Source organism: Nannospalax galili, unplaced genomic scaffold (genome assembly GCF_000622305.1).
Source record: "Nannospalax galili isolate Female #2095 unplaced genomic scaffold, S.galili_v1.0 scaffold1129, whole genome shotgun sequence".
Lineage (NCBI taxonomy): Eukaryota > Metazoa > Chordata > Mammalia > Rodentia > Spalacidae > Nannospalax > Nannospalax galili.
Window position 1 is genome coordinate 416,536 of NW_008359461.1, and position 25,299 is coordinate 441,834.

General features: G+C 39.8%; 1 protein-coding gene across 8 annotated transcripts in view; it reads left to right on the forward strand.

Annotated features, from left to right (window-relative positions):
* The window catches only part of Pcnx1 (pecanex 1), a 163,909-nt gene that overhangs the window by 15,949 nt on the left and 122,661 nt on the right, over positions 1-25,299 (forward strand). For 7 of the 8 annotated variants that reach the window (XR_003847835.1, XM_008823213.3, XM_008823214.3 and 4 more), the window contains exon 2: positions 20,531-20,739. Coding sequence is in view for 7 of the 8 variants with exons in the window: in XM_008823213.3 (XP_008821435.1) it covers positions 20,531-20,739 (209 nt within the window). In the remaining variant the exon portion in view is untranslated. Of the gene's footprint in view, positions 1-7,523; positions 7,674-20,530; positions 20,740-25,299 lie in introns of all 8 variants that reach the window. The other variant, XM_029558715.1, reaches the window with a different exon arrangement.

Here is a 25,299-nt window from a genome sequence, read left to right on the forward strand (position 1 = left end):
TTGTTTCTTCCTTTCTGGAAAGGGAGTTGTTTTTTTTTTTGTGAAATTTTTTGTTTTTTTTTAGGATAATTGTTTTTTTTTTTTTTTTTTTTTTTTACTGTGTTACAGAATTATTTATCACTTCTTATTGACTTCTGCTCATTCGTCAGACGAATATTTACCTCCATGTAACCCGAGATCCTTCCACAGCTAGTTTGAAGCTCATTGTCAGTACTTCTAAACCATATGTGTAGATAGGTCTGTTTGCTTATCTTAGCAATGTCACTACAAGCGTAAACATTATTAAAAACATCAAATATTTATTATGCTGTTACTTACTTGGGCACCATCTACTTTCATGTTTTTGACTGTAACCCTCATCATACTTTGTGAGTGGAGGCACTGTCACTCATTTAAAGATGAAGCTACAGATGAAGCTGCTAGGAGTTAAATCACAGGCTCAGAATTTCACAGACCACCTCTGACGGACATGGACATTTCTTTTCTTTGACCTAGGTACCACCAGCACAGTCACCTTCCACCCTTCTGTTACATACAGTCGTGCACGATGCTTCTATCTTATTAATATGCCCCTAAAAGGAGACCTATGATTGATTTGCGATGATCTAAACGTTCCCTGGTCACTTTCAATATATGTTCTGAATCTAGAATTCTCAGAGCTGCTTGCCATCAACCATCTAATCATATCCTTAATCCTGGCTCTCCTTGACTAGCATATTATATGATACAGTGGAAGCCCATTTGCAAAATGCATGGCTCTCCCAGGATTTAGTTATGGCTCCATGTACTTACAGTGAGGTAATTTGTCTCACTGATCATTTAGGGTAGGAGGTTAGCCTTGTTCTGTAGCACACTTTATAAATGGAGTTTATAAACTTTAATGTCCTTTCACTTACTGGTCTAATGCTGGGTTCTTTCCCTGCTGTGTTTAAAGTAGCTAGATACGATCTTCTTCTTGCTGTCACAGTTGCCTGTACTGTGCCTTCATTCCAGCTACAGATGCAGCATGGGCAGTCTGTGTATCTGGTCCATCCCAGTTTGTTATGAACAGTTGGAATTGGCAGTCCTTATGATATGTAAATGGCAGCATCCTGCTGCATGTTTCAAGGGATAGGAACTTTGGCGGCTCAGCAGGGTGGGGTGGGAGTTGTTTCCACGTGATTTAGTTTGGCAGTGCTGAGGGTTTCACTGGACAGAAGCCAAGGATAGTGTTCAGCATCCCATGGTCCACAGGCCAGCACCCCACACCAGAGGATTGTCTTTTTTTAAAATATTTTATTTATTATTTTGTGTATAAGTGCATTGCCTGCATATATGTGAGTGAACACATGTTGTCAGTGCCGCGGAGGTCAGAAGAGGCCTTTGGATTCCCCTGGAACTGGAGTTAAGGACGGTTTGTAGCCACCATGTGGGTGCTGGGAATCGAACCTGGGTCCTCTGCAAGAACAATCAGTGCTCTTAACTGCTGAGCCATCTCTCCAGCCCCAGGATTGTCTGTCCTAAAGTGCCAGCAGTCTAGACCTGAGAGGCAGCCCTGGAACACGCACTCTCAGTTGGTTTATATGACTGTGAAGAGAGCAAAAATTAGTTCTTGGCAGTGTGTGAAATAGGCTTTGTTTTTCATAAAAAGAAAGTGTAGATGAGTCTACATACAGTAAGTGCAGATATCAGGTGTGTCTGTGGGATTAAAATTTCAAATGGAGGGAAACATGGTTTCTAAAAGGTTCCTTAGGAAGACAGTATGAGGGGGAGAAAAGGGTTGAGGAGGCTTTCCTTGGACTAGACCATCTGTAGTGCTTAAAAACTGAGGTTGTGATAAACTGACAAGATTGCTCAGTGGATAGACACCACCAGCCTGAGTTTGATCCCTGGGACCCACGTGGTGAAAGGTACAAGTTGTCTTCTGACCTTCACAGGTGTGCCATGGTACATAGCGTACCCACTCCCCCCAATAAATAACAATAAAAAACCTTCAAAAACCTCAGACTGTGGAGACAGGCTGTTTGGATATAATCCTGTTCTGCCTCTTCACCAGCTGTGGGCAGGTGTCTTCATAGCCTCAGTTGGTTCTCTGTAAAACTGGAGGTTATACTAGTACTTTCTTCAAAGGATGATTGTGATATAAAACATCAAACTAGTCATTCTAAGAGTTCAAGGAGAGAGAAGTTCTTATTACTGTAACCATCCCTTAGAAAAGTGCGTGAGACCTGGTGGGTGCTCAGGGGTAAATGGTGAATGAATAGTGAAGCTCTCTGGCTCACTGAGCGTTTCCGAGGTGCCCTAATGGAAACTGTGTAGTAAGTAGATCATCTCCATTACTTTTTCCCTGCTAGGCATTTTCGCATTTATTTCACTTTAAATCTAGTGTGTGATACATTGCCCAATTTTGGCACTTTCTTTTAAAAGTAGAATGGATTCTATAGGTGTGTGCAGCATTATCATTCTGTTTCAGATAAGCTGAATGATCTGAGGGAAGATGTATGGAAATATGTGAGTTGTAGCCATAGTCTTAGGAGAGCTAATGAACTTCTAATTATAAATCTTACTGGTTTTCATTTTGTGTTAGGATTTGAGCTTACCATCTATTCTGCTGAATTTTAGTGAAACAAGAATATAATCAAGTAACTTGGTAGTCTGATTTTTGTGTGTATTAATATTTTAAATTATTTATTCTACTTGATAAATCCATAGTTTTGATTTTTCTTTAGATGTAGCTTAAAAATCAACTAATTTGCCAGGCATGGTGGCACACGCCTTTAGTCCCAGCACTTGGGAGGCAGATGCAGGCGGATCTCTGTGAGTTCAAGGCCAGCCTCGTCTACATAGTGAGTTCTAGGACAGCTACCCTGTTTCAAAAAGACCAAAAAAAAAAAGATCAACTAATTTAAATTTTAGTTCTTAAGTATGAGCTATTGCTGTTTTGTGATTCCATAGTGTACTGCAGTTCTTGTACTTTTATATAAAAACAGGAGGAATCTCATTTTATGTGTGTAAGTCAGTCCTATCAATAGAACGGGAACTGGTGTTGTGTGTGGTGAAAGCAAGATAGCCTCTGTAAATTGCAGTGTTGACAGCATGCATGAATGTATGCATGCTGAGCTTCACTTACTTGAATGTGTCCTGGAAATTGTTTAATAGAATACATCCAGAACAGATGGGATAAGGAAACAGGTCAAGCTCTTTACATTGGGCTTTATAAAACAGGTTCTGGGCCTTGTATTTACCAAATGGAAATTCAGCCTTCTCTGTTTGCTCGGGGGGTTACTTAGATTGAATAAACTAACAGAACACTGATGTATGTGTCATAATGTCACCAGTAGTTTATAAAGGGAAGTATTGATCAAGATAGGTGTAGGATATCCCATACTTTCCAGATTAGTTACCTTTACACAGAAAATGACTTCTAAATCAAAACAGCATTGATACCTCTCAATTTCCATGTAATAGTTCTTTCAGATGTCAGTTTGGGAAGTTTTGCTTTAAGATTGTCCTCTGGACTCTAACTGATAGCACCTGGATGACACTGAAGGGCATCTCTTCCAGATTCTTTTAAGTGCATAAATACCCTTACCTTTCTGTTTTTATTTGCTGTCCTGACAGTTTTTAATAGCCAGTTGCAACTCCTGTGTGTATCAGGTATTTGTGATTGTACTTCAGGTTTGCTGCTGCACGTGAGAATCTCATTTTAGCGGGTAGGATGCAGTGGTTTTGGAAAGGACTTTGGAATTCATTGGTTCCACTGCAAAGTTTAGATTGTGACTTCTTAATTACTTTCAATCTTGAAAAACCCACAAATCTTTTTAGATAGGAATTGTTTGCAGCTCCTTTTGGAATTATTTGAAAGCTTATTACCCCCTTTTTGTTCTCTGTACTGATTTAAAGATGCTTTTGGAAACCTGGGAAAAGTTGTACTGTTAAGTACATCCCACTCTCCCCCTGCAGTCATCTTCTTGTTCTTGATTTACAGAATTTCTCACCCATCATATGAACCATACAGTTGTCCCTCAGTATCCATATAGGATGAGCTCCAGGACCCTCCCATGCCAAAACCCAGAATGCTCAGGTCCCTTATGTAAAGTTCCCTCCCATGAACTTTCAGTCTAGATTGCCTGCAATACCTAATACAATGTTAGTGCAGGGTGAATGGTTTATACACTGTATTGATTATGGAATAATGACAGGAAGAAGCCTGCTTATATTCAGGGCAATGGCAAACATTTCCCCCAAGAATATTTTTATTCTGCTGTTGGTTGAGCCCACAGATGTAGAATCCATGGACATGAAAACTGTCTCCCAGCAAGGAAAGAAACATTTGATTCATTATAGAGGCTCTCATATCATTTGCTACCAACTCATTACACTTTCTCTCCAGTTTTTCTGTTATGTGTTTGCAATATGACTTGACTTCTTAAAAGAGCCTTAAAAATTTTACCATACACTATACTATCTCTGGTGATAGTAAATGTGAAAATATTGAATGTCATGTTAATTAATTATTAAAGATAGGGATATGCATTTGTGAATGAATGAAAACAGTAAATCAGAAAAAATCCTAATGAAGTGCAAAGGAATTTGTAGGAAAAATAGAATTTGTAGTAATTGTGTCATACTGTGTACATCCAGTGCTGTACCTCAAATTATTTATACTGATTGACATTGCTATGTTATGTAAGCCTATGCTAGATAATGCACAAGGCCTTTTGGGATGCACACAGTTCTGCTAAGGATGTATATGAATAAACTGAGCAAGATTGTTTAAAGAACTAGCAGAAAAATAAGTATGTCCAAATATATTCCTTAAAACAGTTTAACTATGAAGACCTTGTTTCATCAAAATTTATAGATTCAAATACCCATGAAGTCTTTGGGGGGGGAGCATTTGTTTTTAAAATAAAAATATAGGAACAGTTCTGTGAAGTATTTAAGAAATCATTGATTTTGTTTCCCAGAGTATTTTTTCATCCCATAGTTTTCAAGTCCTGCCTTCTCAACAGTGTTTTAAGCTTCCCATCTCTAGATCCTAGTTCAGTGATTTACTTACCCAAAGTAATAGACTCAGTTTAGTATCTGTTGGTGGTAATGCAATGTACTATGTTATTTTAGGCCCTTTTCAGATGGGTGAAGGGCATACATTTTGACTGTTGATTTCCAAAGTAATGCATTACATTCTCCTGCAGCTAAAAATACTAGTTACTGCATATAGAATAGCACAAATTAGATACAATGTAAATGTAAAAGATGTCATCTAGTTTTTTAATAATTCTCTTTGTATTAAAGTATTATGTAGGACAAATTCAAAATTGTGGAAATGTGGCTCAAGTTTCAGTAGTTTACTTTTAAATTAGTTGTCTTTGGGGAGAATGTATTTTGAATCTGTTAGAATTTCCTATCTGTGCCTCTGAATTAATTTGGTATATTGTACAGTTGGATTTGTAGAATATTTCCCCTCTTGTGGGAAAGTATGCCTGAACTCAGCATTGGGAGTGTTTCTCCTTTTTCAGTGCAGTGTCAGCCTTTGAAAGAAAACATCTAGCTAGAATGCTTTACCTCAGCCCCCAGGGAGACTGTGCGTGGCTAGATCCCTAGGGCCAGTGCTACTGCTCTCAGGACCTTCTCTGAGTCCTTACGGGCAGCTTGTACATGAGAATTGGAAGGCTTATTTTTAATCTAACCTTCCCCTCATCTTGATTAACAGTCATTTTGTAAGTTTATAGACAATATTTGGTTACTGAGCCTCCCTTCCCTCGCTCCATCATTCCTTTAACCAGAAACTAAAGGTAGTCTAGCTATGGAGCAGAATTCCACACATTGCAGAAATTCAGATCTCCACCTGCCCTTATTGTGAATAAGGTAAAAGTGATTTTGCATCAGGATCAGGTAGACACATACTCTATACCCCCACCCCTACCCCCAGCCTCAGGTGCACAGTATAAAAGCAGAACTCAGGGCTAGATGCCTGTTTATGCATAGCATTTTACTGAAAATGGTCAGTTCTTTTCCCAATTAGTCATTTGTGTCCAGTGAAAACAGCCATAGGACTGAGTGAAATTTGCATGGACTATGGAAGGAGGGAGCACTTCTATTGTTAGGACTTGACTGCTCAGTTTTAATTTCCTGTCAGTGTTAAGAACAGTTAATGGGATGCTGTAGATGGCTGGATACACACACACACACACACACACACACACACACACACACACGGCTCTGAACATTGAATCTGAGGTCTTGTGTGTGCAAAGGAAGCAGTCTGTCAGTGAGCTGCATTTCCATTCCTCTTTGTTTTGAGAGAGTCTCATTAAGTTGTACAGGCTGGCCATGTACTTAGGATCCCCCTGCTTCAGCCTCCTCGTAGCTCAGATTTATACCAGGCATGGCTAATATATAACTTTTACTTCCCTTTCTGCTAGAGATTGGCAGAACAGACAGAACTTTAAAGTCAAGAAAAAGTTGCATTTTTCTTTTTGAATACATCAGGGGTTGGATGAGTTCTATCTAAGTACCAGCCTTGGTCGTTATTCACATTTAGGGATTCCCAAAGAGAGAGTCGTGGACTAACAAAAATAATCTAGGCAAATCTAGTGTTTCGAATTTGCAAACAAAACTATGAATCAACTTTTTCTTATAGCAGATACTAAATTATAATATACTATAAGGCAGTGAAGTACAGACTTAAGGGTGTGACAGTTATATTTATTCATTAGGAACTTACAGCTAAATATTTTGAGAAAAAATACCTAATTTAAGGGGGTGTAGAAACATGAACTTTTGAATATTTCTTTGTATTATTCTGAAAGGGTAGCTTAAATGTTTTTTTAACTATGAATTTTTTGTAATTCCTTTTTTAGAGAGATAAGACTTGATCTTCTATATACATACATATGTGTGTGTGTATATATATATATATATATATTCTTTTATTGAATTGTTCCTAGTCCTTAGTCAGCTGTCTGTTCAAAAACTGTTAAGTAATGACATAAGGGTATTCAAGTTTTCGTTACCTTTTAGTGATTTCTGTGGAACCAGTTTTACATCAGAATCCCAAGCCAGTGTTTTCTCATACACATTGATAAATTGTCCTGCTGAAGGGGAGGACACCAAAGAAGAGGTGGCATCCCTAACTACAGCTTCTTGAGAGAAAAGTAGGTGTGCTTTTGCCAAACCACTTTAGAATTACTTTTAAAAACTGAAGTATTTTGCTTAGAGAATAAGCAAGATACACTATTTTCAGAATTTTGTTGTTTCCTGCCAGTGTTGACGGTGCTATGTGATTCCAGGGACCTGCAGGCACTGGGAAAGAGCCGTTCACTGCCTGTGTTTGCTGGCAGCTGCTTTGCTTCACAGCTGGATGAAGCTGGTGTTCTGGAGGATGCACCTGATAGGAGGGCGAGGGGCTTGATGTTTTGTTTGGGGTATGGATTAATTAGAGATGAAAACAGTTTTTCTCTAGAGTGGGGCTCGGCATACTGTGTCCCGTGTAGATTTATATGACTCATGAGCTAAAACTTTTTTTTTCTTTGAGACAGGGCTTCACGCTATTATGGATCAGGCTAGTCTGGAATTCACTGCAGAGGGTCTTGAATTCCTGGCAGTCTTCCTGCTTCAGCCTCCCAAGTGCTAGCAGTTACCACGCCCAGTTCGTTTTTACAGCTCTTAATGGTTGAAAGAAATCAGAGGTAATACTTCGTGGCATCAAGTTTGTGTAAAATTAAAGTGTCATTGGACATGGGTTTTTACTGGAGTCCCCTGCTAGTTTGTGCGCCTCTTGTCCTTGAGTGTTCTTACTCTGTAGCAGCAGAGTGAGTGGCTAAGGCCGGTCACCTGCAGATTGTGAAATGCTTGTTGATGGGCTTCTCATGCAGAAAGTTAGCTGATGGGTACAAAGTCAGCAGATAGGAGAAATAAGTGGGGGTGTTGTGTATACTTGCACACTTAGGCTGCCTATGGTTAACTGAATTGTACCACGTAACACAAAATAGCTAGAGGTGAGAATAGTGAATGCTTTCATTCCAAAGAAGTGATAAATGGTTGAGATGATGGACAACCCAAGTATCTTGAGTTGGTTACTGTACAATAACTGAATGTACCAAAATATCAGAGTGGGACCCACATAGATGGATGATTATTAACCATCATTAAAAGACAGTGTTTTTTTAAAAAGGATGCAGACTTCTGCCTCTGGAGCCAATCTGTTCCTTAATGTCCCATTTTGAGACCAAGTGGTTTATTTCTTTGTGCCTCAGCTTCTCTGTCTGTAAAATGGGAGACTAGTAGCACCAACCTTGTGAGGTAATGCTGAGGGTTGAATGAGTTGCTCCACATAAAGCACTTAGGAATGTGTACTAACACATAACTTAGGCGGTAGTTGACAATGTAAACTACCAGAGAGGTACTGAAGTCACTTCAAGGGCCAAAGAACATCTAGAAATGTATTAAGGAAGCAGTCTGGCCGTAGTGAACTTCCAGTGGTTGAGTCAAGTGGTGCGGGAAAGAGGGCGAATCATGAATCCAAAACAAAGCACAGGCATGAGTGCGTGTCTGCATCACTGCAGAGGGAATGATGACTCCGTGCGAAGGGCCAGTTTTACCATGCAGGGTGCTAGTCTGGGAGAACCACTCGATGTTTGGAAGTGAAATAGAAGGTTACCTTATGGCTGTAACAATTCTACTCTGACCACCTCTCTGATTCCAAGTGGCTTCTTCAGGAGTCCTATCTGAAATGTCTTTGAAATCTTGCACAGCTTAAACCTGTCACTCTTAGGTGAAGTATCACAATTTCATATGTTAAGAACAAGCTATGAGAACTGAAGTGTCAGAATTGTGTTGTGAGTGTCTAGTCTCAGCTTCTTCCTCAGCATTTTACTTTCCTTTCTCGTTAGAGAGAAGATGCAACAAAATAGCCATCCAACTTTGTGTGTGTGTGTGTGTGTGTGCATGTGCGTGCGTGTGTGTATGCATGTTTGTGTGTGTGTGCGTGTGTGTGTATGCATGTTTGTGTGTGTGTGCGTGTGCGTGCCTGTGTGCATGTATGCATGTTTGTGCGTGTGCGTGCGTGCGTGTGTGTGCGTGCGTGTGTGTGTGTGTAGGCAGGTTGACATTAGGCGTCTTCCTCAGTTGCTCTCCACCTTACCTACTGAGGCAGGGTTTTTCACATGAACCCAGAGCTTTCTGATTCAGTTGCTCTAGCTAGCTGGCCTGCTCTGGTGATCCTCTGTCACTGCTTCTCACATGCTAGGATTTTATGTGGGTCATGATGTCCATGAGCCCCTGACATCTATGTGCGTGCCAAGGATCTGAACTCCAGTCCTCAGACTTGTGGGGAAAACACTGAACCATTTTTTAGTCTTTTTCTTTTTTTTCCAAAAAATTGATCACACTTTTATATGCAGTACAATCTGGTACTTGAAGAAAAATATCACACTCAATCAATATCCTCCCATTTCCACTTGGCATATCACCGAAAACCTGGCAAATCACTTACCTATTGAAAAATTAATAAAAAAAGACCTCTACAGGACTCAGACTATGAGTTCTTTCTAAACCATAGATTTTTTTTCCATCTTCAGTAGTCAAATCATCTGTTGATGGGGGAATGAAATGCAAACCTGACAGTGATATTCATTTGTAAGGAAGACTGACCTGCTTCCAAGTAGAAAGATTAACTCTGCATGATGCTGAGCCTACCTTGACTATCTACCACCAAGCAGTGAAGGCCATAAAAGCAAGAGCACTAGGAAGGCACATTCTTTTCTGCAGAATATAGCCTCACAGGCTGGCTGTGCAAGGCTCAGGGCACGGGCAGGGCAGCACTGCTCCCAGAGCCTGTTCCCGAGGGGATGTACCAGTACTGCTCTCCCTGCTGGTCCTTCAGTGATGCATACTCCCTCTTGGCTTCACTACCCTGGTCTTTGAACTCGTGGTTGCTATTTGGCAGGCTCTGGATTGTAACCTTCACAGTTCCAAAAGTCTTGGCCAAACCCAGGGTAACATTCTGTCTTAAAAGGTGTTCTCAGCCGGGCGTGGTGGTGCATGCCTTTAATCCCAGCACTCGGGAGGCAGAGGAAGGCGGATCTCTGTGAGTTCGAGGCCAGCCCTGTTCTCCATAGTGAATCCAGGCCAGCTAGGGCTACAGGGAGACCCTGTCTCAAAAAGACCAAAAAAGAAAAAAAAGTGTTCTCAGGGTACGAAGGGCATTCTGCAGGTTGCATTATGTAGTTCTTGTGGGAGATAAAACTTCCTCTTTTTCATGAATTTCTCTCATGTGTGCAGCAACTGAACCAGCTATTTTTGCATTTTTCTTGTTCCGGCCAAAATAGTCTTAGAGACTCTTCATCTGGTTCAGTTAAGTTCATTATCATTGTATGAGCTACTACACACCCCTCACCTTCATCCTTAAGGCAAGGACTGTTATATACTGTATGCCCTGTTCACTTTGTCAGTCTCTTCTTGTGTGCCAGTCAAACCAACTGGTATGGGAGAAATACTCTTTGACTGTGCTTGTGATGGTTTCTTTTGTGCCCCCTTTCTGGGTCAAGGGTTATGAAAAGCAGAGTGAAATCAGACAGAAATGGAACACTATTTTATCCTCGACCTAAATAATTTTTTATCTATTTCTTCTGGACAGTTATCAGGGAAATGAGTGAAACCAAAATAAAACAGTTCCCACCGACCCAGGCAGGCCTTTTCAGTTCTGCCACAGTAAAGGCCTAAAGATGCTTCGCTGTGGCCCCTGCACCAGCTTGCCTTTCCTCTTGGGATGTAATTTGGTTTCAGCCAATAAAGCTCCTCCAGTGCAATGTTAATGATAAAGACTTCCAGAAGACAGGTTATTTGGACCAGGTAGAGGGGCTCTTGACCCCAGCAGCAGAATGACCTGAGTGAGGCTTGGACCCTTCCACATGGCCTTGGGCTACAGAGCCCAAGGCAGAGACTGGCATTCTGCTGCCAGAACACTTGCCAGGCCCTGATACCAGTCTTGCCATGGAGACCCTGCCTTCTCCTGCCCCCTCTACCAATTCTATCCAACATTTAGAAAATATGATGGGGCACATGTGACAAAGTTTACCTTTTTAAAAAAAATTACTTTATTTCTCATGTATATGTTTGTGTGTATATGTGTGTGTGTGTGTGTGACTGTATGTATGTATATGCACACATACATGCAGGTGCTGGAGAAGACCAGAAGAGAGTGATGGATCCCTTAGTGCTGGAATTGCAGACAGCTATGAGCTGCCTGACATGGGTGCTGGCAACCAAACTCATAGCCTCTGGAAGAACACAGACGCTGGCATTCTGCTGCCAGAACACTTGCCAGGCCCTGATACCAGTCTTGCCATGGAGACCCTGCCTTCTCCTGCCCCCTCTACCAATTCTATCCAACATTTAGAAAATATGATGGGGCACATGTGACAAAGTTTACCTTTTTAAAAAAAATTACTTTATTTCTCATGTATATGTTTGTGTGTATATGTGTGTGTGTGTGTGACTGTATGTATGTATATGCACACATACATGCAGGTGCTGGAGAAGACCAGAAGAGAGTGATGGATCCCTTAGTGCTGGAATTGCAGACAGCTATGAGCTGCCTGACATGGGTGCTGGCAACCAAACTCATAGCCTCTGGAAGAACAGCAAGTACTGTTAACTTTTGAACCATGTCCAACCCTGAAAAACATATTTTTAAAGAAACCTGAACATTTTTTGAGTGAATAGTATCATATTTTCACATTCTTTAATTTCAGTTATGTGTGGTCAACTACTATGAAAATATTAAAGGGAAAACTCCAGAAACAACTTTTAAATGAAGCACTGTTCCGAGTAGGTGTCTTTCTGCCTGGGAAGGGCACCATCTCCTTGTCAGTGTGTCCTCACTGTATACACTACTTAACTGTTAGACCTATGGCTGTCCTCGTTCTCAGCTCCAGTATGGCCATACTGTCTCTGGGTGTTCAAGTAAATTCTTTTTCACTTAATGGGCCCAAAGCTCCAGTGTAGTGGTGGCGGCGGCAGTTCAGATACCCCAAAGGGATGTGCTAAAGTGCTCCCTTAAAGTGAAAAGCAGAAAGATCTTAAAATAGAAAAGGTGTTTAAGTCAGCAAGTAACTGTTAATCTCAAACTATGCCTAATTTATAAATGAAGAAAACACATTCACATACGTATGTACACAGTGTTTGGGTTTGGAGATACCACAGTTTACACATCCCCTGGGGCTCTTGGAGTGCATCTCCCCCATGGATAAGGAGAGATCACTGCTCACTGGCATTAAATATATTCCTTTTGTCCAGTTTTCCTCGTCTCCGGGATTTCCTCATCTTCCAAAATTGAAACTGTATTCATCACACACCTTTTTTTCTCTACCTCTCTTCTCCGGCCAGCCCCAGTAACACTGTGCCTTCCGTCTCTGTGAATTTGGTATTTTAGATCCCTCACGTAAGTGGCTTATTAAAAGTACTGACTTTTTGGTACTGTCTTATTTTACTCTGCATAGTGGCTTCAAGGTTCATCAACATTTCTTTCCTTTTCAGTGCTGAGTAACCTCCCACTATATGTTTGAATATACAAACACTGATAACATTTGGGTTGCTTCCATCCAAATGTACGTAATCCTGCTAAGTAGACATGTGTAAAAATGCCTCTTTGAGAGCCTCTTTCAGTTCTTTTGAGTATACAGTGGTAGGATTGCTATTTTTACCTTTCTAGAAATGTTTGTTATATATGTGTGCATGCTTGTATGTGGGTGGACATGTGGAGGTCAGAGTACAACTCTGTAGAGTTGATTCTCTCCTACCTTTATGTGGGTTCCGGTAATCTCATCTCTAGGCTTGTGCATCAAACAGTCAAGCACCTACCTGCTGAGCCATCTCATTTACCCTATTTTTTTTTTTTTTTTTTTTTTTTTTTTTTAAGAAGGGTCTTCCTGTAGCCCCAGCTGTCCTGGAACTCACTATGTAGACCAGGCTGGCCTTGAACTCACAGAGATCCGCCTGCCTCTGCCTCCCAGGTGCTGGGACTATAGGCATGCGCCACCATGCCTGGCACATTTACCCTATTTTTCTCTGAGGAATTGTCCCACTGTTCTTCTAGGGGCCACACCATTTGCCGTTCCCACCAACAGTATACAAAGGAAGAGTTCCACCACTTTGTCCATTATCTGTACCATGTACTCTAGGCTGGCCTTGAACTCCTCATCCTCCTCCTTCCAAACCTCTCAGGTGCTGGGAACATTAGTTTTTATAGCATTTGTTGGGTGAGATGTGACTTTGAGTTATGGTTTTAATTGCATTTCTATCCATCCAATTTTTAAGAGGATGTTCTTATTATTTAAAAAAAGTATCTAACCCAGGAAAGGGGCTTTCTAGTTTTATGTTTGATTGAATGTCTAGAACTCTCTGATAACTGTTACCACTTCTGGCTATACACAGTCAGATGTAATTGAGAGGATTCTTAAGTGTCTCACAAATAAGGACAAAGGTACAAAACCACCTTGATATGGGACTTAATCTATTGTTAAATCACCTGTTATTGAAATAAATATGGATGTTTTTGTTAAAGATAAACACCAATATATTCTAGGAAACTCTTATTACTATTAGAATTTTAGGGTTTTTTTGTTTTTGTTTTTTGTTTATCTTTTTGAGACAGGGTCTTCCTGTAGCCCCAGCTGTCCTGGAACTCACTATGTAGACCAGGCTGGCCTTGAACTCGCAGAGATCCACCTTGCCTCTGCCTCACAGGTGCACCACCACGGGTGTGCACCACCACGCCCGGCCTTTTTTTTTTTTTTTCAAATATGTAAGAAATACACACATCACGACCAAGAAAATACAGTATGGCATGAGTTTGCACTTGGCATTCAGTGTGTTGTGTGTCTGTGTGTTTGTGTTGCTGCAAGTAGGTGTTATTTTCAAAGTCACATTTTACATTGGTAAATAGTCTACAATTTGGGGGCTGGCAAGATTGCTCAGTTAGTACAGAGTTAAGCCTAACCATCTGAGTTCAATCCACAAATTGTCCTCTGTTTAATCCACAAGTTGTTCTCTGACCTACATGTATGTGCTATGGCATGTGAGCTTATACTCATATACATACGCACATGTACACACACAAATATAAATGTAAGAAAAAAATTGCTGTTGTTTTTTGGGGGACTTTTTGAGACAGAGTCTCACTGTAGCCCTAGCTGGCCTGGAACTCTCTGTGTAGACCAGCCTGGCCTTGGTCTACACAGAGATCCGCCTGCCTCAGTCTCCTGAGTGCTGGGGCTAAAGGCATAGGCCACCATGCCTTTTTTTTTTTTTTTTAGAAAAAAAATTAAACTATTAGTCGGCAGTTTCCCATTTTTCTGGTAATTTTCAGTTGAAGTTGCCTCTCATTTATTGTAAAGGTCTCCTGGTAGTGCATGAGTTAGAATTCCAATTTTATGCTTATAAGAAGAATTGGTGAGTCTTGGTTATAACTGTCAATTTATAGTCTCATTTTATATTCTAGCAATTTATAGTTCTATTTTTTAATCTATGTCTATCTCTCTATCAGTCTGTCTGTCTGTTGTATTAGGGATTAGAACCCAGGACCACATGCATGCTAGGTTAACACTCAACCACTGAGTTATGTCCCCAGTGCTATTTTTGTAATTTTTATTTTGAGATAAGTTTATTAAAATTGCCCAAGTTGGCCTTGAACTTGGAATAGTTCTGCCTCAGTCTCCTGAGTACTTGGATTACAGGCCTGTACCCTTAGACCTGATTGTGTTCTGGTCTTGAAACTTAGCTTTGGGGGCTGGGGAGATTCTCAGCTCAGCAGCTAAGAGCACTAGATGCTCTTTCAGATATCCTGGATTCAGTTCCCAATGCCCATAGCTCTAGTACTTGGGGGATCCAATGCCCTCTTCTGGCCGTTGTGGACATTAGAGGCACAGGAGCACTTACATACATGCAGACAAAATACTCATGCACATAAAAGTGTGTGTGTGTGTGTGTTTGAGACAGGGTCTCCCTGCTCCCTGTAGCCCCAGCTGTCCTGGAACTCATATGTAGAACAGGCTGGCCCTGAACTCACAGAGATCCACCTGCCTCTGCCTCCTGAGTGCTGGGATTAAAGGCATGCACTACCACTCCTGGCTAAAGTATATTTTTTTAAAACGTAATTTTTATCTGTACAGTGTTACATAGTGTGTTATGATTTTGTATTTAAATTATATTCTTCATTGATGAAGGCTACTGTATTTTATGTGCTGTTTTATGGTTTTTTAATATTTATTTTTATTTTATGTGTATGAGTGTTATGCCTGCATGTAGGTAAGTGCACCTGTCTCGTGCAGTGCCCACGGAGGACAGAAGAGGCTGTTGGATCCCCTGGAACTGGAGTTACAGACAGTTGTTAGCTGCCATGTGGGTGCTGGGATTTGAACCCAGGTCTTCTGCAAGAACAGTCAGTGTTCTTAACTGCTGAGCAATCTCTCCAGCCCCTGTTTTATGTTTTATTGGCTGTTTGTATTTCCTTTTCTTTGTAAGACCCGTCTCCTCACCCTACCCCATATGGGTTTGTTTTCCTCTTAACTGCTTCAGAAGGAGTTCTTATATTTTGCCTGTACACACACGGACATCTTTTAATAGTCTTCTAGTTCATGGCTTGTCTTTTTACTTAATTAGTAGTGTTTCTCAGTGGACACAAGTTCTTATTTTAGTCCATGAGCTCTTTTATAGTGTATGCTTTTAGAGTTATGTTTGAGAAATATATCTCCTAAGATCACAAAGGCATATTTATATTTCTCCTAAATTTTATCAAAACTTTCTCTTGAAATTAAAGCCTTTAATGACATAGGCTTGCTGTGTAGTCCAGGTTGGTCTTGAACTTGGGTGCTAGCATTGAGTGCTTGAATCTCTTGAGTGCTAGGATTGCAGACATGCTCAGTGATATTTAGAAACTACATGTTATGATTGTTGACTTTAAAATATATAGTTCACAGATTTCCAAAATGCCTCTTAAACCTGTGATGTCAAAAGTTTGGTACATAATGCCTTAAATAGTGAGGGAATTGGCAGTTATGGACACCTCCCCCCTCCCCCCAAAAAAGGTATAAAAGGTGTCCTGTGTTAAAGGTGGATATTTTTAAAGATTTGCTTAACTTTTTTCTTTTTATAGCTGATCACAGTTGCGTGTGATGTGCCTGCACTGCCATTCTGTTAACTCCTAGATTACACACCACTGACTAGGACTGAGCTGGTTTGAACACCTGTGTATTACTGCACAATAAAGCAATCTCAGAAATCAAGATACTAATTAGCATATCAGAGGTCAAGGCACCTAATTTGCCTTTCCCCTTGTTACCCCTACTGTTTCCCCATCCCTGGAGTAGAAGATCCATAGTCTGAGATGTGTAAGGAGAGCTCCCTGAAGCCTGTGAGGACCGGAGGACACTGCAGGCTTCCCCTGTGCTTCCAGTGCTGTGACCTTTAGAGTTCTTTAATGAGGCGCTTGTTTGTTCGTCACTATTAGACCAGCTGCTCCACCACCACCTTTCCATCTCTACCTCTACTGTTTGTGGTATCCTAGAAAAGATGGAAAGCCAGCTTGTCTGTGCAGACCATTTACACCTGTAGAGTGACTTCTATGCAATCATAAAACAGGCTGGCTGTTACTCCCCAGGGGCTGTGACTGTGTTTGATTACATCAGTGTCATCAACATGATTTTGAAGGTAGCACAATAAAATACTGTAACTTAAGACAAAAAGTGCCCTTTTGGAAATACTAGGGCTTTTAAAAGTGTTATTTGATGTAGAATATAACTAACATGAAGTCAGCAGTTACCTGCCAGAAAGATTACAAACAGAAGTTTTAACTTAGAACTATGTAAGTCAAATAAGGCATAAAAATTATACTTTAAACATAAGAACTGTTTTATCTGGAAAAATATATTTCCCTTTCAAAGAACCTACTTTCCCTTGACTTGATTCTTGTTGCTGATTTGAATTCTAAATGTTTTTGAAAAATACTTATTTGAAAACATAATATTTTATGTCTAATTTAATAAAATACGAACACGGGAGATCAGGGAGAGGCTCAGTCCATACAGTGCTTGCTGTGTAATTATGAGGACTTGCACTCGGATCCCCAGCTCCCACTGCAAAAGAAGAAGGCTGGGTGTGACGGCATGCCTTTGTAATCCCAGCTCTGAGGACAGCAGAGACGGACCAACCCCTGGAGCCAGCCAGTCTAGCTGAATCAGTGAGCTCCAGGTTCAGTGAGAGAACCTGTCCTAAAAGATAAGGTGGAGAACAGCTGAGGAAGGTACTGCTAGCCTCCACATGCATGTACACACATGAACACTTACACAAACACCTGTACACACATAGACTACACACGAATACAAATAGTAAGTAGAATTTCTTTTGCCCTTTTGATATATAAAATCAAAGAATTATCAGCTAACTTTTGAATTTTTTTGGTGCTTGATTTAGGTGTTTGCCCTTTAGGACAGACACCATTTACGATTTCTTGTAATATTAGTGAATCATAATTGTACGCAAGATTGATGACTTTATGCTAATGTAGTCAGCTGTTCTAGAATCAGCGGAGAGTCCTAGGCAGTGAGGCGAGTAGAAGAGAGAACAGGTTTAAACAGTTCTCACCAGCCCAGGGTGTCTGCACTTTTACCTACTTAAGGAAAAGTGAAACTTAGAGCCCAGCTGCCCTCTATCCTCCGGACATCTCAAGAGTGACCATGGGTAGTAAGACTTATGGATGTGAACTGTATGATGTAAGATAAATGAGCAGCTTTTGTAATTTGAGTGAACTCATGTTATTCAGCCAGTGCTGCCTTCCAGTATGTGAGGGTCACCTGAACTTTATTTTAAGAAGCAAAATCCATTTTATTTTCAGTCTTCTCAGTGTTTGGTATCTTTAAAGTATTTTCAATCTGGTGTGGTGTTGCATAGTGAGTTCTGGCCTAGCCAGGGATATATAATGAGACCCTATCAAAAAGAAAAGAAAGGTAATTTAGATCAGTGTTTTTATTTTATGTGTATGAATGTTTTGCTTGTGTGTATGTGTGTGCACCGCATGTGTGCCTGATACCTGTGGAGGCCAGAAGAGCATGTCAGACCCCCTGAAACTGGATTTGCAGATGGTTGTGAGCCCCCACATGGGTCCTTCCCAAGAGCAGTAGGTGGTAACTGCTGAGCCATCTCTCCAGCCCTATACTGGTTATAAACATTTATAATCTTTGACATTTTGTAGAGGCAAATATTATAGACAATTTAGAGTTAAGTTCTCTTTCCCATTTGGAGTGGTCATTAGTACGTTGCCATTGAATTTGGCACTGACCAATAATGTTGGGGGTGTTTCCTTTCTGCCCACTTAACGTAATCATTTTTACCTTAATATGAACTGTGGTGAATTAGGATGGAACTGACATATTTTTAATCGTCTTTACACTTGAAAATGGTAATGTGGTCTATGATGTGTGGTAAAATAGGCATCTGGCTTCTCTTAATGTTAAGATGTCCTTAAGGTGGGTAATTTTGGCCAAATCATTCAAATTTAGTATACCTCCATTTCCTGTCAGGAAACCAGTATCACAGAATTTTTGCAAATTCTCCAAATGTTGTATGAGTTTATATTGTGTGTGTGTGTGTGTGTGTGTGTATTTTGTCCAGAAAAAGATTATTCAGAGCACGTGTGTTTTCTTTTATAGTTGAATATTAGTTTTTTTAAAGATACAAATCAAACAACTAAGAATTTTAAGCATAGTTCTTTAGAAATCTAACATTTTAATAGTCATTTTTCAGAGGTTTATTTTTTGTACTTAAGGTCTCTAACTTAAATTGCATTTCTAAATTGAGTGTTTTTAGGAATTTAAGTTACCTGATAAATCTTTCTAAGTGCTTAGTTCTTCTAGGTTTGGTATTTGTGAATTTAAAAAATTTAGATATATGTTTAAACTTAAAATCACAAGGCTAGTGGCTGGAGGGATGGCTCAGTGGTTAAGAGCTCTGGCTGCTCTTGCAGAGGACTTGGGTTTGGTTCCCAGCACACACATGGAAGTTAACCACCATCCTTAACTCCAGGGAATCTGATGCCCTCTTCTGCCTCCACTAGCATCACATGCACATGGTACACCTGAATACATACAGGCAAAACACTCATACACATAAAATAATAAAAAAAAAAATTTAAATCACAAGGCTGCAGGTATAAAGATGAATAGGATTGGGATGTTCTGTATGAAATACACAAAAAAATTAATTTAAAAAAATCACAAGGCTAAACCAGTGATTTAGAAACATTTTAAATTGAATTCAGGAGTTTTATTTTAGTTATATTAATATGCAGGGCTTCTTAATGCAGCTATTTCTAAACCAGCTGTATCCCTATTGTCCCCATTTCAACACAAAAAATATTAAGCAGTCGGTGGGCTTCGTTTCCCTTCCTAATGCTAACGCACACTCTTTCCTTCTTAGATAACCAAAACACCAGAAAACAGCTAATATAAATGTTGTAAAGCTTTGACTCATCAAGCAACACCTTTTCAATTTCACTCTCTCCAGCAATTTGAGATTCCCCTTCCCAAGCTAGTTTAGGTTATGCTCTCTGACCGATGAGGGTAAATCCTATGAGAGCAAGTGGGGTCTGTAACTGCAGACATCTAGGGTGATTTTGTCATCAGAGTGGCCATGAGTTGACCTTGCTTTATGCTCCTTGTCAGCGGTGACCTTGCTGTGCCTTCCAAGGCGGGTGGTCTCCATGCTTGCCTCCCTGGTTGTCAGGTTCCGTACTACTTAATCCTCACATGCACTGGACCTGCAGTCTTCACACTCAGAATAGGTAGCTGACTTATTTCTGTCTATTGATTGCTTCATTGTATTTAAAATTCTTTTATTCTTTTTGTTTGGCAGGCTATAATTTGGGGGCATTTTAAGTGTTTAAGTATGTAAAAATAAAACCTATTTGAATTTTGCACGTCTCCATATCTTTCTGGTTTTCTGGTCATAGTTCTGAGTGACACTATTGTCATAACAGCTTTAACTTCTAGTTTTCTAGAACACAAAGAATGTTTATGTATTTTTAAAAGTTCTACAGAGCTTATAGACAGGGAACATATTTGGGTCACTCTGACTTATACACGGGGTGATGTGGTATCTTAGGTCTTTAGTTTGTACTAGAAACTGAACTGCCCAGTGGAAATATAGTGTGTGCTATGTAGGTAATTTTAAAGTTTCTAGTAGCCATAGTAAGTAAAAAAGCAAGTAAAATTAATTTCAGTAATGTTTTGTTTAAATATAATCCAATGTTATTTCCACACGTAATCAATATAAGAATTAATATATAGGCCATTTTCATGCTAAGTCATAGTTCCAAGTCCTCAATAACCACACGTGTGACCTTTATATTGAGCAATGCAGTCTGGTATCTTTGCAACTTAGTATTAGTAATATAATTGCTTTGCATCTAACTGTCTTATTTTAGGTACAGATTTCTCTAAGTGAATAAAATTCCAAGTGTCCTAAAATCCATACCCTTCCTTCTTTTCTCAAGGCCCTTCCTTCCTCCATGATTATCGTAGCAGTTTATTGTCCTGTGGTAGCTGCTGTTTTCATTGTTCTGAAGATGGTCAACTATCGACTACACAGAGCTCTTGATGCTGGAGAAGTTGTGGATAGGAATGCAAAGGAGTTCACAGATCAGCGAGCCAAAGCTGAACAAGGCAACTGCTCCACAAGGAGGAAAGACAGCAATGGTCCAAGGTAAGGAGACCTGTGTGCCTCAGCTCGTAGCCATGTGGAGTATGGTTTATGTATGGTGATAGACTTGCTGGCATGTCCCCGTCCTTTTCTTAGGTTTTAAGGCAGCATTAGTCTACCACTGTGGATACAATGACAAGTGCAGATTGTAGTATTAGAACAGAGGAAAGCTAGCTAGCGTGTTGGGAGGACAGAGTCAGTATTCTCAGCCTTATTACTAAACATCTTGGAACAATAATGCTACTGCATGATAGTTATACCAAAGACCAAAACTAAGGGACACAGCCTACAGAAATAGTTAAGCATGGCTTATAAATATCAGCATTAAAAAAAAGTAATACATATGGAAGCCAGACAAAGTGACTCTAATACTGGCACTCAGGAGGTTGAGGCAGGAGAGGCGGGTGTTGCAGGCCAACCTAGCCTTCATGGAGACATTGTCTTAGGAAAAGGAAAGGGGAAAAAAAAAGACACATACCTATATCTTAAGCTAATTTTATATTTTATTTGATGTATTTTTCACTGAATTTATTGTAAACATCTTTCAGTTTTATATTCCTACCTTAGAAACTTTGCTTAAGTGTACCTCTGTTGCACAGGTACATCATAGATGTCTCTGTGGCTCCGCCAACCTCTGTGAGAGAAGACTCTGATATTTGTTTGAACAGTCAAGTTTCTTGTGATCTTACAGAATTAATAGGTACCACTAATATAGATCTAAATAGACAGCTCCTGTGTGGATACATGTGCACACATTCAGCCCTCAAATCAATTCTGTGAGGTCAGTGCTGCCATCATCCCTGATTCACAGTTGGGGAACCACAGTGAGCGATCTCTAATAAGCCAAGCACTTAAGCTCTGATTTTAGCCACGAAGCTGTGTTTCCACTTGGTATGATATGAACTGTTGCAGGTTATAAGGCACAAACAGTACAATAAAAAGTGGTAACTCCTTTGTGAAGACACACATTTCTCTAGATTCTCCGGTTCATTGAAAGCCCTCATGTTTACCTTTTCCCTCACCCATTATGTAATTACCTCATTTGTTCATTGAACAAGTGTTTTATCCTTGTGAGAGCTTCATTCACTTTGGTAATCGCGACCTGAAATTATCTTCCTAATCACCTGTTTGCCATTGTCAGCTTTTTTAGTCAGGGATCTTGCTTTTCCTATAAAAGTTCTCAGCTCTTAAATCATTGTTGGCACTGATAGTTATTCAGTAAATATTGAAGTAGTAAAAAACTTTTTTATGATTCTGTTTTTAATGACATATAGATTCCATTGTGTAGAGATACCATAATGTAACTTATATTTTTAATTATTTTAATAAATTTTTTTGGGGGGGGGTCTTTTTGAGACAGAGTCTCCTGGTAGCCCCAGCTGGCCTGGAACTCATTATGTAGACCAGGCTGGCCTTGAACTCACAGAGATCTGGCTGCTGGGATTAAAGGCATGCGCCACCATGCCTGGCTATTTTTAGTTATTTTAATGCTTCAAGTTAAAATTTCATTGTCAGATTGATGAGGTACTCAAATTTTAAATCCCTAAATGTTTTATCATAATTTATCAGAAGTATAATTACTGAAAAACTATCTGTGCTTCTGTTTTCCAGTATATGCCACCAAATTCCAAAGATTTCAGCTATTTATACTGTGACCAGCAGTTGGAGAGCCATTCTCTCTCTCTCTCTCTCTCTCTCTCTCTCTCTCTCTCTCTCTCTCTCTCTCTCTCCCTCCCTCCCCCCCTCCCCCCCCCACCTTTCTCTCCCCAACAGAGGGTATTTCATATTTTGACAAAACTGCAGTAGTTCTCATTATTTAAATATTTGCCTTTAGATTACTAGTGAATATTTTTTAAAAACATTATTTTTGTTTTATGTGTATGTGTTATGCCTGCATGTAGTTAAGTGCACCTGTGTCATGCAATGCCCACAGAGGACAGAAGAGGCTGTCAGATCCCCTGGAACTGGAGTTACGGACAGTTGTTAGCTGCCATGTGGGTGCTGGGATTCGAACCCTGGTCTTCTGCAAGAACAGTCAGTGTTCTTAACTGCTGAACCATCTCTCCAGCCCCAACTACTAGTGAATATTTTCCTTGTTTTATTGCTACAAATAGCAATAAAACACAAATGTTTTTCACTCTGGTGTCTGTTTTGCTATTGGTGGTATTTTTGTTTTGTGAAGTAGAGCTGGGACTTAATAAAGGTTTTTTGTTTTTGTTTTTGTTTTTTTTTGGTCTTTTTGAATCTCCCTGTAGCCCTGGCTGTCCTGGAACTCACTATGTAGACCAGGCTGGCCTTGAACTCACAGAGACCTGCCTGTCTCTGCTTCCTGCTTGCTGGGATTAAAGGTGTGCACCACCAGGCCCGGCTTACTAAAGGTATTTTAAAATAGACTTTGAGTATGAGGGTTAAGAGAAAGAGAGGCAGGGACCAAGTGTGGTGACACATACCTTTAATCCCAGCACTTTGGAGGCAGAAGCAGGTAGATCTCTTTGGCAGCCTGGTCTACATAGTAAATTCCTGGCTAGATGGGGCTATAGGGAGACCCTGTCTCTAAATAAACAAACCAACAGTTAAAATGAATAAATGTAGTTACTTTAAAATTTTATTCTTTTTATTTTTATTTTATGTGTATATGTGTTGCCTACATGTATGTCAGTGCATTCGTGTATTGGAAGTCAGAACAGAGCATCAGATCCCCTGAAACTGGAAGGTTATGAGCCACTGTGTGGGTGCTGGGAACCAAACCTGGGTCCTCTGAAAGAACAACCAGTACTCTTAACCACTGAGCCATCTCTCTCCAGTCCCATCAATGTAGTTACTTTTAAAAATAGATAATTCTCTTGTAGATATAAGTATCTAAAGTCCTGGAAATGAACGTTTTGAAAATGTGTGATTTTAAGAGATTTTTCTATGAACTTTGACTAGCTGAAGAAACTCAAAGGGAAATAAAAATCTTCAATCCCATGACATATGTATAAAATCTCAAAAGATATGTTGAATAAATATTTAGGTATGTAATAGGCCTGTCTGGGGTGGGTGGAGGATGGAGAAATGAACTGGAAGGTTTGATGTGAGAATTTAGAGAGATTAAAAAAGAAAGGCCTTATTAGAATTTATTGATAACAGTGGTAACAATGTTCAAGTGAATTAGCAGAACTGTATTTATTATCTTATAGTTGATTGAAATGCCTATTATAATGATTTTTCACCCCACTAAAAAGCCAAAAAAGTAAATAGTAATTTGCCGTTCGGATGAATCTAAAATATGCTTGATTATGACTTTTGGTTGACCTTCCTGATTCCTAGTGAGTTTGAGTATTTTATCTTCTTTGTTGCCATTTAGCTTTCTTTCCATTGTCCCTATATGCCTGTCATTTAAGTGTTAAATTGTCTTTTGTATTAATAGAAATTTTATACTTATCTGTCTTAGGATATCTCTGAGTTCATCATCTTGCTTTCCTTAGATTTCTCAGAATTATTATGTTTTCATTGTTGTTTTAAAATATTTTATTTATTATTTTTGTTTTATGTATATGAGTGTTTTGCCTACAGAAATGTATACCATATGAGTACAGTACCCACAGAGGCCAGAAGAGGGCATCAGTCCTCCAGGAACTGATGTGGGTGCTGGGAACCAAATGCCAGTTCTCTGCAAGAGCAGCAAGTGGGGGCTGGAGAGATGCTCAGCAGTTAAGAGCACTGGCTGGTCTTGCAGAAGACCTGGTTTTAGCTCCCAGCACCCACACATCAACCAACAACCATCTATAACTCCAGTTTCAGGGGATCCAACGCCTCTTCTGGCCTCTGTGGGCTTTTCACAACATGAGTGCACTTACATACCTGCAGGCAAAACACTCATACACATAAAATAAAAACAAATAAATGCTAAAAACAAAAACAAAGCAGCACGTTTTTAACCCTTGAGCCATCTCTCCAGCCCATTTCTTTTTATTTTTGCATTTTAGTTTTATCTGAAATTAACTTCAGCTGTAACATCACCTAAAGGTTAGGCTTATTTTTTTCCTTATGAATGACTACTTTATCCAGTATTGTTAACAAACTGTCTTTTCCTCAGTAGCTGCAGTATTCTGTCATAAACTGAACTCTGTGGACTGGTATTCTTCTGACTCTCTTCTGTTTGGCTAATCTAGTTGTGCCTGTGCCTTGCCCTGTGCTCATCACAAAGCTTTCCCGAGTGACTCGATGTTAGGTGTGGCAAACTTGTTACCTTGTTCCTTCTCAGGAGCAACTTGGCTATTTTTAGGTCATTGTTCTTTGATACAGACTTTAGAGTCTACCAGGAGATGTCTGTAAGGACCTGGCCATTTTTTATTGGAATTGCTTTGAAAACACAAATTCCTCTGCTGAGTGTTTGTATCTCTACAGTATTGAACCGCACTCCGTCTATTTTCCTTCAGTAAAATTTTATCATTTTCTCCATTAAAAACATAAATTATTGTATAATTTTTCTTCTACTTAAAAAGTTTAATTTTTTTGTCTTTTTTGTATCTTGAACATAGCAGTTTTACTAAGGTATCCAAAAATATTAAACTTCTTCAT